Here is a 12,254-nt window from a genome sequence, read left to right as displayed (position 1 = left end):
GTTAATCTCCCATATAATAGTAATTTCTTCTTCCTGTGTTTCTTTTAGGCTTTGCAGTGTAACATTTCCTTTGCCTGAAATAAGGAGATCTAGCGAATAATGTGTTGATGATGATATTTTGAATCAGGCTACATTGGGAAATGTTATTTTCTTCTTTATTATAACGGATTTCCACATGCAAGAAATAACACTTTTCTAAAGCAGGGTTTCTCAACCACAGTACTTTTGACTGTTTGGGCCCAGATGATTGTTTGATACTGGGGCTGTGCTGTGCATTTTAGGCTTTTTAGCAGCATCTGTGGCCTTTACCCACTAGATGCTGGTAGAACCGCTGATTTGAAGAATGACTGTCTGGGAAGCTATTTAAGCTATCTTTTACCATGATCCACTACCTCTAATTCAGATCTCTGACAAAGACTGTAGGCTTTAGGACCACACTCAAATTCTAGTGCCACTGGTCACTAATGACCATGGCCAAATAACTTCCTGTGCCTAAGTTACCTTGTTTTGAAATGAGGATATTAATAGTATCTTCCTGATTAGAGTATTATAAAGATTAAATGAGTTTACATATTAAGGTCACACAGTCTAGATAAATGAAGTTAGCTGTTCTTGTTTTATCCCTTGCTTCCTCTCTCTCAACCATTCATCCATTTCCTGCAGTATAAGTTCTAAAAGCTTAAGTATTTTTGTGTACCTGTAATCTTAAATTCAGGACATTTTCAGTATATTGAGTATTTATAAAACTGTTCATTAATTCATTAAAAATATGTTAACCACATATGTCAAAGGTATATCACCTTCAGCTTAATGACCTTTTGTAGTATTCTTTCTGCACTGTTACTAACTTAAAAATATATAATTTTGTCTTTGCCTTTGTCTTTTAGTGTATCTTTTAGGCATTTTTAGTATATCTTCTTGGTCACCTTCTGAATATAGTACAATCTTTTTTTTGTTAGTTGTGTGGTACAACTATCTTGTGTCCTTTTTGTTTTATAACTGGAGTGATTCCAAGTTTGAATTTTTCTATTTCTTAAAGTCTATATTATTTATGCACAAAGGCAGTAATATATTCTTCTGCTAATTTTTATATGAAAATAACATTATTTACATACAGCTCTTCTAAAGTTTTCCAAAGTTTTTGTCCAAAGACATAGATTAAATAAAACCTTTTTTCATAGATGAAAATGAGAGTAATCAAACTTTCCTTTGGCTCTATTCTCTGAAATAGCAATTCATTCATTCTCTTAACTTCATAGATTTATTTTTATAATGTAGTTCTAAGAATTTCAGATGTGTGTAAGTGTTCTCTGAGATGAAATGTTTTAAGAATTTAGTTTTTTTTTTTTTTTTAAGATTTAAGAAAGTCACCCATGGAGAATGGTTTTCTTAAGCTAGTTGAATAATTCAAAAAAAGATTGACAAAGCAACAGGGTTTTTAGGTATGATGGCTTGCTTTCCAGGAAAAGTTGCCTTATAATAAAGTCCTCTGGGTATCAGATTTACTAGACATGCTTGGATTGGTCACTTAGTATCTCTCCATAGTTCTCTTTTATCTCAAGAATAGTATAAATAAAATATCAGTATTTGGAAATTTATTATTCTGTACAAATTTTCTAATATAATTTTCTAAACTAGTTTACAACTTTTAAAACAAGGTAGTAGAATCAAGATGACAGGTTCCAAAGAGTAATACTTTGGTATAGTTTCAGTTCACTTCAGTCACTCAGTCGACGTGTCCTACTCTCTGCGACCCCATGAACTGCAGCACGCTAGGCCTCCCTGTCCATCACCAACTCCTGGAGTTTACCCAAACTCATGTCCATTGTGTTGGTGATGCCACCTAACCATCTCATCCTCTGTGATCCCCTTCTCCTCCTTTCTTCAATCCTTCCCAACATCAGGGTCTTTTCAAATGAGTCAGCTCTTCGCATCAGGTGGCCAAATGATTGGAGTTTCAGCTTCAACATCAGTCCTTCCAATGAATACCCAGGACTGATTTCCTTTAGGATGGACTGGTTGGATCTCCTTGCAGTCCAAGGGATTTTCAAGAGTCTTTTCCAACACCACAGTTCAAAAAGTATCAATTCTTTGGCGCTCAGCTTTCTTTATAGTCCAACTCTCACATCCATACATAACTACTGGAAAAACCATAGCCTTGACTAGACGGACCTTTGTTGACAAAGTAATGTTTAAATATAGTTAAATAAATGGCAGTTTAAAATTTTTTTAATTTTGGATGTGTTGTTTTACCAGAACTGTGTTTGGTTTAAACTGACCATTCCTAAGTGGGTATTTAATGTGACAAAATTTTATTTTCGTCCTTTAAAATAGGATGCATTTTAACTTCTATGTCATGCATTCTTATTTAGCATTTTATAGTATTTTCTTTTATCAGTAAATTCTTAACCTAATAGTTTAGTGGGTTTTCTACAGTAAAAATTAGTTCTCAATCTTTTTTTTTTCCACATCTTTCACAAGAAAAATGTCTTAGAAGCATCTTGTGTGTGTGTGTGTGTGTGGTAACAGCTTATTAGGCTATAATTCAGTTCACCCATTTAAAGTGTACAATTCAGTAGTTTTTAGTATATCCATGGAGTTGTGCATCCATCACCACAATCAATTTTAGAGCATTTTGTCATTTCCAAAGGAACCATGTACTCTTTTTCTTAAGTATTTTTCTCTTTATTTTTTAAATTATGAAAGTATGATAACACGTTTACAGGAGACTTGGAAAATACAGAACACAGTTACAGATAGTTCCATTATATAATTTTTTTTTATAAATTAAAATTTTTAGTTGGAATTTCAATATCAGACTCTCAAAAATTATTAGAATGAATATGCAGAGAAGTGCAGGGATATAGTAGACCTGAAAATCACCATGAACCAATTCAACATAATTAAATTTATTCAATTTTCACACAATAGTAGGACACAAATTCTAGTCAAGTTCCCACAGACTATAAACTAGGAGACACTGGGACATATCCAGTGACTTAAAACAAGTTGCAAAAGTTTCAGGAGCCATGCATTCTTCAGCAATCCTTACCACTCATTCCTTTCCCCAGCCAACCACTAATCTACTTTCTGTCTCTATAGAGGTTTGCCTATTCTGGACATTTCCTACAAATGGAATCAGTATGTGGTCTTTTGTGACTGACTTCTTTAAATTAGCATATTTTCAAGGTTTACACGTTGTGACAGGTATCACTGTTTTCTTTTTGTTGCTAAATAATAGTCTTCTGTATGAATATACCACATTTTGTTTCTCCAGTCATCAAATGATGGACGTGTGAGCTGTTTCTACCTTTTGGCTATTGTGAATGATGGTGCTATTATTTGCATACAAGTTTTTGTGTAGGTACTTATCATTTCTCTTGGGTATTCTTGGGTTGTATGGCAAGTCTGTTTAACTTTTTAAGGAACTATCAGGCTGTTTTCAAGTTAGCTATATCATTTTATATTTCCACCAGCATTGTATAAGGATTCTAGTTTCTGCATACCCTTAGCAGCACGTATTATTCTTTCTTTTTGATTATAGCCATACTGGTTGGTATGAAGTGGTATCTAATTGTAGTAGGAACCTTTTTAAAAGAGTTCTGCTATACCATTACTTACCTTTGGGCAGCTTGCTTGACACAACATCTTTTGACAATTGATTGATTCAGTTCATTTCAGATCAGTCGCTCAGTCGTGTCCGACTCTGCGACCTCGTGAATCGCAGCACGCCAGCCCTCCCTGTCCATCACCAACTCCCGGAGTTTACTCAAACACATGTCCATTGAGTCGGTGATGCCATCCAGCCATCTCATCCTCTGTCGTCCCCTTCTCCTCCTGACCCCAATCCCTCCCAGCATCAGGGTCTTTTCCAATGAGGTGGCCAAAGTATTGGAGTTTCAGCTTCAGTATCAGTCCTTCCAATGAACACCCAGGACTGATCTCCTTTAGGATGGACTGGTTGGATCTCCTTGCAGTCCAAGGGACTCTCAAGAGTCTTCTCCAACACCACAGTTCAAAAGCATCAATTCTTCAGCGCTCAGCTTTCTTCACAGTCCAACTCTCATATCCATACCTGACCGCTGGAAAAACCATAGCCTTGACAGGACGGTCAGGAAGCAACAGTTAGAATTGGACATGGAACAACAGATTGGTTCCAAATAGGAAAAGGAGTACGTCAAGGCCGTATATTGTCACCGTGCTTATTTAACTCATATGCAGAGTACATCATGAGAAACACTGGGCTAGATGAAGCACAAGCTGGAATCAAGATTGCCAGGAGAAATATCAATAATCTCAGATAAGCAGATGACACCACCCTAATGGCAGAAAATGAAGAGGAACTAAAAAACCTCTTGATGAAAGTGAAAGAAGAGAGTGAAAAAATTGGCTTAAAGCTCAACATTCAGAAAACTAAGATCATGGCATCCAGTCCCATCACTTCATGGGAAATAGATGGGGAAACAGTGGAAACAGTGTCAGACTTTATTTTTTTGGGCTCCAAAATCACTGCAGATGGTGATTGCAGCCATGAAATTAAAAGACGCTTACTCCTTGGAAGGAAAGTTATGACCAACCTAGACAGCATATTAAAAAGCAGAGACATTACTTTGCCAACAAAGGTCCATCTAGTCAAGGCTATGATTACTATGTGCTAATTTGGGGGTTCCTGAAAATCATCATTAAATATATACCTTAGTGTTTTGAGAATCTTACTCCCAAGTTTCTGTTACCTTTTAATTGTGATTCTGGTCAAGCTATTTAAATTCTTTACATTTGTTTCTTCATTTTTAAAATGAGGTTAATAGTATCTCTTTTGTAGACATCCTTTGGTAAAGGTTAAGTGAGATAATTCAAAACTCATTGGTTATTATTAGTTTTTTTTTTGTATAATGTTACTTGCTTCTATATGTTAGATATAAAGGACTCAATTGATATTACTTGCTGTTATTGCTACAGTTACTAGATTACATTTCATTCTGTATGGAAAAAAAGAAACCCATATGTTTTATGTTTAGAAAAACTGATATATTCTCCCAAAAGCAGCTTGTTCTTCAGTTAGTATCATTTTTTCATTATCAGATTGGTGCTGCTGCATAGTATTGCCATTTTTATAGAGGCCCTGTATAAGTAGTAAGTAATCTGTTGTTCTGTGGGAGTTGAATTTCTGGTATCTTGCCAGTCTTTCTGTTATTCCAGCCGAATTTAAAGTCAGTCAATGCATAGACACTGAGTTGTTTTTCTCCAGTGGTGGTTTTGTTTGATGTTTTTGTCTAATAAGAGTGTTATTTATAAGGAATGTTACACGTTGATAATTTAGAGAAATCAAAGGAAATTTGGTAATACTATACTAAAAAAAGCCGGCTTTGTGAATTCTGGATCCCAAACACTTTAGGTCCAAAAAATGCAGCCTTTTCCTCTGCTCCATTTCCATGGGCAGAGAGGAAGAGAAAGCTGAAAAGTTTGCTGTGCCCAGACAGAAAAAGAAATCTCCTGTGGTTGATAGTCACATAGATTAGGACCAACAGATTTTGGTCCTTGTTTTGAACAGAATGCCTACTTTTAAAACTGTTTGCTTTTACTTTATACTTATCAGAGAGATTTTAATGTCAATGTAGTTCTTTTGCAGTTGCTTTTGATTGTCTCAAGAACTACAGGGGAAAAAAATGGAGAGGAAATTACAGTAATTACTAGTGTCTTTGGGAATTTTACTCCTTAATAGACATATTTTTTTTTTACCTTTGTGATTGTTGTAATCATCCTAGTTTGTTTTAATTTGAAATAACTTGTCTAAATTTCCCTGTGATTAAAATATAGTGCAATGCTGCAGGGTCTTAAGAGAATCACAGAAATATGTTACCACTGCTACAGCATTTTCCCCCTGTGTTAATATATTTGTTTGGTTAGGTCTTGGGAGTGGTCCAATAGTGAGTTTTATGCAGATAATTGCAGTGATTATATGGGTTTGGGAAACAGCAGAGGTATTCATGTTATTGTAATCACAGTTATATCAGCTTTTAAAAAAATATGCAGTTGGTGAATTTGGCTTGAATTATGTTATTGCATTAAAATATATATTGTAAATATGTATATAAAAAACTGTATTAACTAAGTATTATGTGAATACACAGGGCTTTTAGGCATAGACATTACCATTGAGAAATTCATAGTTCTAATTAAGTGGTGGGTTAGTCGCTATGTCATGTCAGACTCTTTGTGACCCCATGGACTCTAGCCTGCCAGGCTCCTCTGTCCATGGGATTCTCCAGGCGAGAATACTGGAATGGGTTGCCATTTCCTTCTGCAGGGGATCTTCCCAACCCAGGAATCCAACCTGGGTCTCCTGCCTTTCATGCAGATTCTTTAGCAACTGAGCTATGAGGGAAGATGACAGTTCTAGTTTGGGGAGTATGTAAAAGAGTGGTAAACTTGAAGGGATGGTAGCTGGTACCAGGATATTTGAAAAGCGCAAGGTAAGTGTTAACACCACATGCCAGCAGAGTTTGAAAGGTAAATTTTGTGTACTTTGTGGCAGCGGAAGCTTTGTACTTGGCATCTGACCTGTGTATGAAGACGCTAGATCTTGATGTGGATATTCTGGCAAGAGTTTGAGGTATTAGGGGCACGTTTGTCTATGGAGATAAGAATGAGAAAAGATACAGTGACAGAAAGAGGAACATATTAGGTTACATCAGATTGGTTCAGATCATTTCAGTCTATGAGGAACAACCCCTCTGTGATGCAGCTTTTCGTGGTTTATTTTTTGATTAGACTGTGCGCGTGTATCTTTCAGTAACAGAAGCTGGGAGGTGTAGACAAGATGGTTTAGGGAGATGAACAGTTTGGTGCCATAATTGCATTTTCACTGAGTAGTTTTGTGGAAAAAGAGGGAGATTATTAATACCTGGGCTTGATGATTAAAAAAATTTATTATCATTTATAAAACTTTTCAAAGCTGAATGTCAGGTTGTTCTTCTGACCAGTCCTTTGAAAACCCAATGTCTCTCCCCACCCAGTAGTTTGGCACCTTTGGAGATATTTTGAAGTGTTTCTATCCACCTTAGAATTTGAATGGAAATAGTCCATTTTGGTTTCATACAAATTCATTGTACCCTTGAAACATATAGCAGAACTAAAGTGCCCCTACCTTCCTATCTCATGTCAAGCCTGTGATACTGATACAACAGACATTCAGCAATATTTTTGAAGTTTCTTTCATGTGTTAGGGCACCATGCTGTGCATTCAGTTTACACATTATTGTTCAGTTCAACCTGGCTTCTTAGAAAAACAACTACTTATGTCTTCTATCTCCTGGCTTAGGGAAGTTCCTGAATACTTGTGACTTTTAAATGACACTTAAAAAGAAAAAACAAAACACTGATGAACTGAATGGTTTTTCAGTTTTGGGTGGGGCACACCATGTGGCATGCAGGATCTTAGTTCCCTTACCAGGGATCGCACCCACACCTCCTGCAGTGGAAGCGCAGAGTCTTCACCACTGGCCAACTAGGGAAGTGGGTGGTTGTTGTTCAGTTGCTAAGTCATATCTGACTCTTAGCATCCTTCAGCATTAACATCATGAATGAGAAGCAGGTGGACACTATGTACTGCTAGATGTGATATTTCAAGAACGTATCACTTATGTAATATTCCAACCAGGGAAGATTAACCTGGATCTAACCATGAGGAAATATCAGACAAACCCCAAATGAGGAACATTCTGGGAGAGAGCTGGTCTTCCCTGGTGGCTCAGACTGGAAAGAAATCTGCCTGCAATGCAGAAGAAACAGGAGACCTAGCTTCGATCCCTGAATCGGGAAGATCCCCTGGAGAAGGGAATGGCAACCCATCCAGCATTCATGCCTGGAGAATCCTCATGGACAAAGGAGCCTGCTGGGCTACAGTCCATGGGGTTGCAAAGAGTTGGACATGACTGAGCGACTAACACTTTCACTTTTACATATCATGAGAGTCTTCTTGAGGAAATGAAGACCCACAGAAACCGTTAAACCTGTGTATTTTTACACCAGCTTTGGTGCAGTCTTGGGAAGATATCTAGGGTGAAGGGAATGAGATGAGTATGCATAGTAAACCAGGGGGAGATTTGCAAGTCCTATTTGTTTGGGTTCTTCTGAGTCCTCTTATCTTTGGAGATATAGGGAGGGCATTTCTCACTCTAGGGTTTAATGACTTGTTTCAGGGGACAAGGGCAAGGAGTATGGGGTTGTGGCTGGGGAGATCAGAGAGGGAGAACTTCCTGCTTATGCTGTATGCTCAGTCCCCTTCAGCTGAAAGTATCAGTATGCCAGGGTGCTGTATCTTGTGGTCGTATGTCCTAAACCCCACCATAATTCTTTAAGTTACGTGACATAATTGAAAAAAATCCTATATGTTATTCAAAATATGAAAAAAATGAACTTGAAAAACCTAGCTCTTGTTTCATCTTTACCTCTGATTCATGTCATTTCCCTGTCATTTAGGTTTTTGGTTGCTGTTTTCTAATTTCTGTAACTATGAAATAGTAATAACAATAGAAGCCAGAAAAGGTAGTTGTGAGATTTGTAAATCATTTTGATAAAGATTGTCTCTAGAGTACACTTCTGATTTTTTATTGTAAAAAAAATACTGGGTTATACAAAATATTAATATGGGAATAATTCATATTATTATCTGAGGTAATTGTCTTGATGTGAAAAAGCTGCTTTAGTATCAGAAGGGAGTTATAGTATACAACTATACATATTACTACTGATGTTTTAATCACACTGTCAGGGTATTGGTAATGTTAATAAGTCAGAATTAGAAAGCCTAAGCAGTCACATTTTTGGAAAATTAATGACTAAACAGTACATAATATATATGGTGTATAGTCAGTGCTTTAAATCCTTACTTTAAAGGATTGCATTATGCACAGATGTGTTTTATAAAAAATTCAGACTAATTGAGATGTATATATAATGAAAAGTCATTAAAAGGTCTCTTTCATCAAAGATTACCTTTGTCAGTGATTTGGTATACAAATTATCATTTTCCAGCTCAAGGCATATAGCTTAATGTATTAAGGTATTTATTGGTGGTATTCAGTACTTTCTATGTGCCAGTTTTTTTTTTTTAATCAAAAAAGGAGAGCACAGAGGAACAGCCTGTATGTTCATCATTCTAAATTACTTGTTTTGCTACCTATTTTTTTTAAGGAATAAAACAAAATTAAAATCTCTACTGTATACTCAGAATAATAGAAATATAAATATTTGGTACTTTTAAAAAATTCACAGAAGTTACATTACTCTATTTATATCTTATTTCAACTTTTTTCCTTTTGATAGCTATTTGTAGTTGATGTATACAGAAGTTTGTTCATTCTGAATATTTAAATAATACATATTTTTAAAAATACTTATTTTAAAGATGAAATATTTAGGTTTGTGCATTGGGAAAACTCAAATTAACTGCATTCTGAAAAAATAAGTTCCTGAGATTTCCTTTTCGCAAACTTTTGAAACACAGATAACGTGACTTCCTGTCTCTTAGTTTCCTGTATCCATGGCAACCTGTGTTTTACACAGTGAGTGTGGAGGAACTAATGTGAAGAGTGGTGTTTCCTGAGCAAATTGTGACTTTAAAAAAAAAAAAAAGGTGGAGGGGTGGAGGTCAACAGTGCCACAAAAGAAACGCAGCCTAGAAATGTCGTTCTTCAGATTTAGAAAGAAAACTTCTGCTTGAATCAGCCGAGTGTTAATAATATGAATTTCCTGTTCTTGGTAAGATTATTTATTTAAATATGAACTTTCAACTGAAACAAGAAATAATTTGATTTGTAAAAATCCATAGTTTAAAGAGAGTTTAATTGTTCTGTACTGAATTTGTGTTTTCAAAAATTATGTTGCTTAATTGATAGTAGACTTAAAGTTGATGAAGGGCATATTTATACCCAAGATCTTTATCTCCGCATCATCATTTGTCAATTTTGTTATAGTCAGTTATAATATTTTAGGTTAACTTAGCAAACATTTTATTTTGCAGTTCATTAAATTTGATTATCATTTTGTTAGACAGTGAGTTAATGGCCTAGAGGTGCTAATAATTCTAGAATGTGTTTCAAACTTATTATTTTATGCTATCACTGTTGTATGATTTATGATATTTAGTGTTATGGCTAATCTTAATAAAATAAAATAGGGTGTAGAATTTCTAGTACTATAAAGCTTTCAGTTAAAGAACTTTTTGATGATTTAAAGTTTTACCTTTTCTTTTTGTAGCCAATTTTGATATGAACAGAGAAACCAAGAACAGGGCTATGTGTGGAGTACGTTTTTCTCTGCCTTGCCTACGACTGTTTCTACTTGTTACCTGTTATCTTGTATTATTATTCCATAAAGAGATTCTTGGATGTTCGTCTGTTTGCCAGCTCTGCACTGGGAGACAAATTAACTGCCGTAACTTAGGCCTTTCAAGTATTCCTAAGAATTTCCCTGAAAGTACCGTTTTTCTGTATCTGACTGGAAATAATATTTCTCATATAAATGGAAGTGAATTAACTGGACTTCATTCACTTGTAGCGTTGCATTTAGATAATTCTAGCATTGTGTATGTATATCCAAAAGCTTTTGTTCATTTGAGGCATCTGTATTTTCTGTACCTGAATAATAATTTTATAAAACGCTTGGATCCTGGAATATTTGAGGGACTTTTCAATCTTCGTAATTTATATCTACAGTCTAATCAAGTATCTTTTGTTCCAAGAGGAGTGTTTCATGATTTAGTTTCAGTTCAGTACTTAAATCTGCAAAGAAATCGTCTCACTGTCCTCGGGAGTGGTACCTTTGTTGGTATGATTGCTCTCCGGATACTTGATTTGTCAAACAATAAAATTTTGAGAATATCAGACTCAGGCTTTCAACACCTTGGAAACCTGGATTGTTTGTATCTAGAAGGTAATAATTTAACAAAAGTACCATCAAATGCTTTTGAAGTACTTAAGAGTCTTAAAAGACTTTCTTTGTCTCATAACCATATTGAAACAATACAGCCCTTTGCATTTAAAGCACTTGTCAATTTGGAATATCTCCTCCTGAAAAATTCAAGAATTAAAAATGTTACTAGGGATGGATTTAGTGGAATTAGTAACCTTAAACATTTGATCTTAAGTCATAATGATTTAGAAAATTTAAATTCTGACACATTTAGCTTGTTAAAGAATTTAATTTACCTTAGGTTAGACAGAAACAGAATAATCAGCATTGATAATAATACATTTGAAAACATGGGAGCATCTTTGAAGATTCTTAACCTGTCATTTAATAATCTTACAGACTTACATCCAAGGGTCCTTAAGCCATTGTCTTCATTGATTCATCTTCAGGCAAATTCTAATCCTTGGGAATGTAACTGCAAACTATTGGGTCTTCGCGACTGGTTAGCATCTTCAGCCATTACTCTAAACATCTTTTGTCAGAATCCCCCATCCATGCGTGGCAGAGCGTTGCATTATGTTAAATGGACTGACTTTACAAATTGTGTTACATCTTCTGCAAATGTATCCAGAACTTGGGCTATAAAATCTCTTCATATTTACCACAAGACCACTACGTTAATGATGGCCTGGCATAAAATAACCACAAATGGGAAATATTTGGAAAACACTGAGAGCGTTACTTTTGGGGAACGAATTCGTGCTTCACCTGCCAGTAGATTTTTTCAAGAGAATACCTTTGGTAATCCGTTACAGACCACGGCGATGTTACCTGTGCAGATACAGCGTACTTCTCCTGCTGACTTGAACTTGGAAAAACACAGTGCTCTACCGATTGATGCTGCTTCAGTATCAGGGAAAGCGTCTCCGATCTGTACCCAAGAAGTTGAAAAGCTGAATGAGGCTTTTGACATTTTGCTAGCTTTTTTTATTTTAGCCTGTGTTTTAATTGTTTTTTTGATCTACAAAGTTGTTCAATTTAAACAAAAACTAAAGGCGCCAGAAAACTCAGGGGAAAATAGACTTGAATACTACAGCTTTTATCAGTCAGCAAGGTATAATGTAACAGCTTCAATTTGTAACACTTCCCCAAATTCTGTAGAAAGCCCTGGTTTGGAGCAGATTCAACTTCATAAACAAATTGTTCCTGAAAGTGAGGCACAGGTCATTCTCTTTGAACATTCTGCCTTATAATTCAATTAAATAATGGGCTGTAAGAAAACCTCAGTGTCATGGACATGAATAAAACTGAAACATCCTTATAGAATTATAGACTTTATT

The 12,254-nt window shown here is 35.5% G+C and overlaps 1 protein-coding gene across 2 annotated transcripts in view; it reads left to right on the top strand.

Annotated features, from left to right (window-relative positions):
- IPO11 (importin 11) overlaps positions 1-12,254 on the top strand; it is a 196,323-nt gene that overhangs the window by 142,904 nt on the left and 41,165 nt on the right. The window contains exon 28 of one of the 2 annotated variants that reach the window (XM_061129710.1): positions 11,314-11,472. The exons of the other annotated variant lie outside the window; for it this stretch is intronic. Within the exon in view, the coding sequence (XP_060985693.1) occupies positions 11,314-11,335 (22 nt within the window). The 3' untranslated portion in view covers positions 11,336-11,472. Of the gene's footprint in view, positions 1-11,313; positions 11,473-12,254 lie in introns of those variants that run through there. 2 annotated transcript variants of the gene reach the window in all.

Source organism: Dama dama, chromosome 25, assembly GCF_033118175.1.
Source record: "Dama dama isolate Ldn47 chromosome 25, ASM3311817v1, whole genome shotgun sequence".
In the NCBI taxonomy this organism is placed as follows: Eukaryota; Metazoa; Chordata; class Mammalia; order Artiodactyla; family Cervidae; genus Dama; species Dama dama.
Note: the sequence above shows the minus strand (reverse complement) of the source record. Positions and strands in the feature narration are given on the sequence as shown.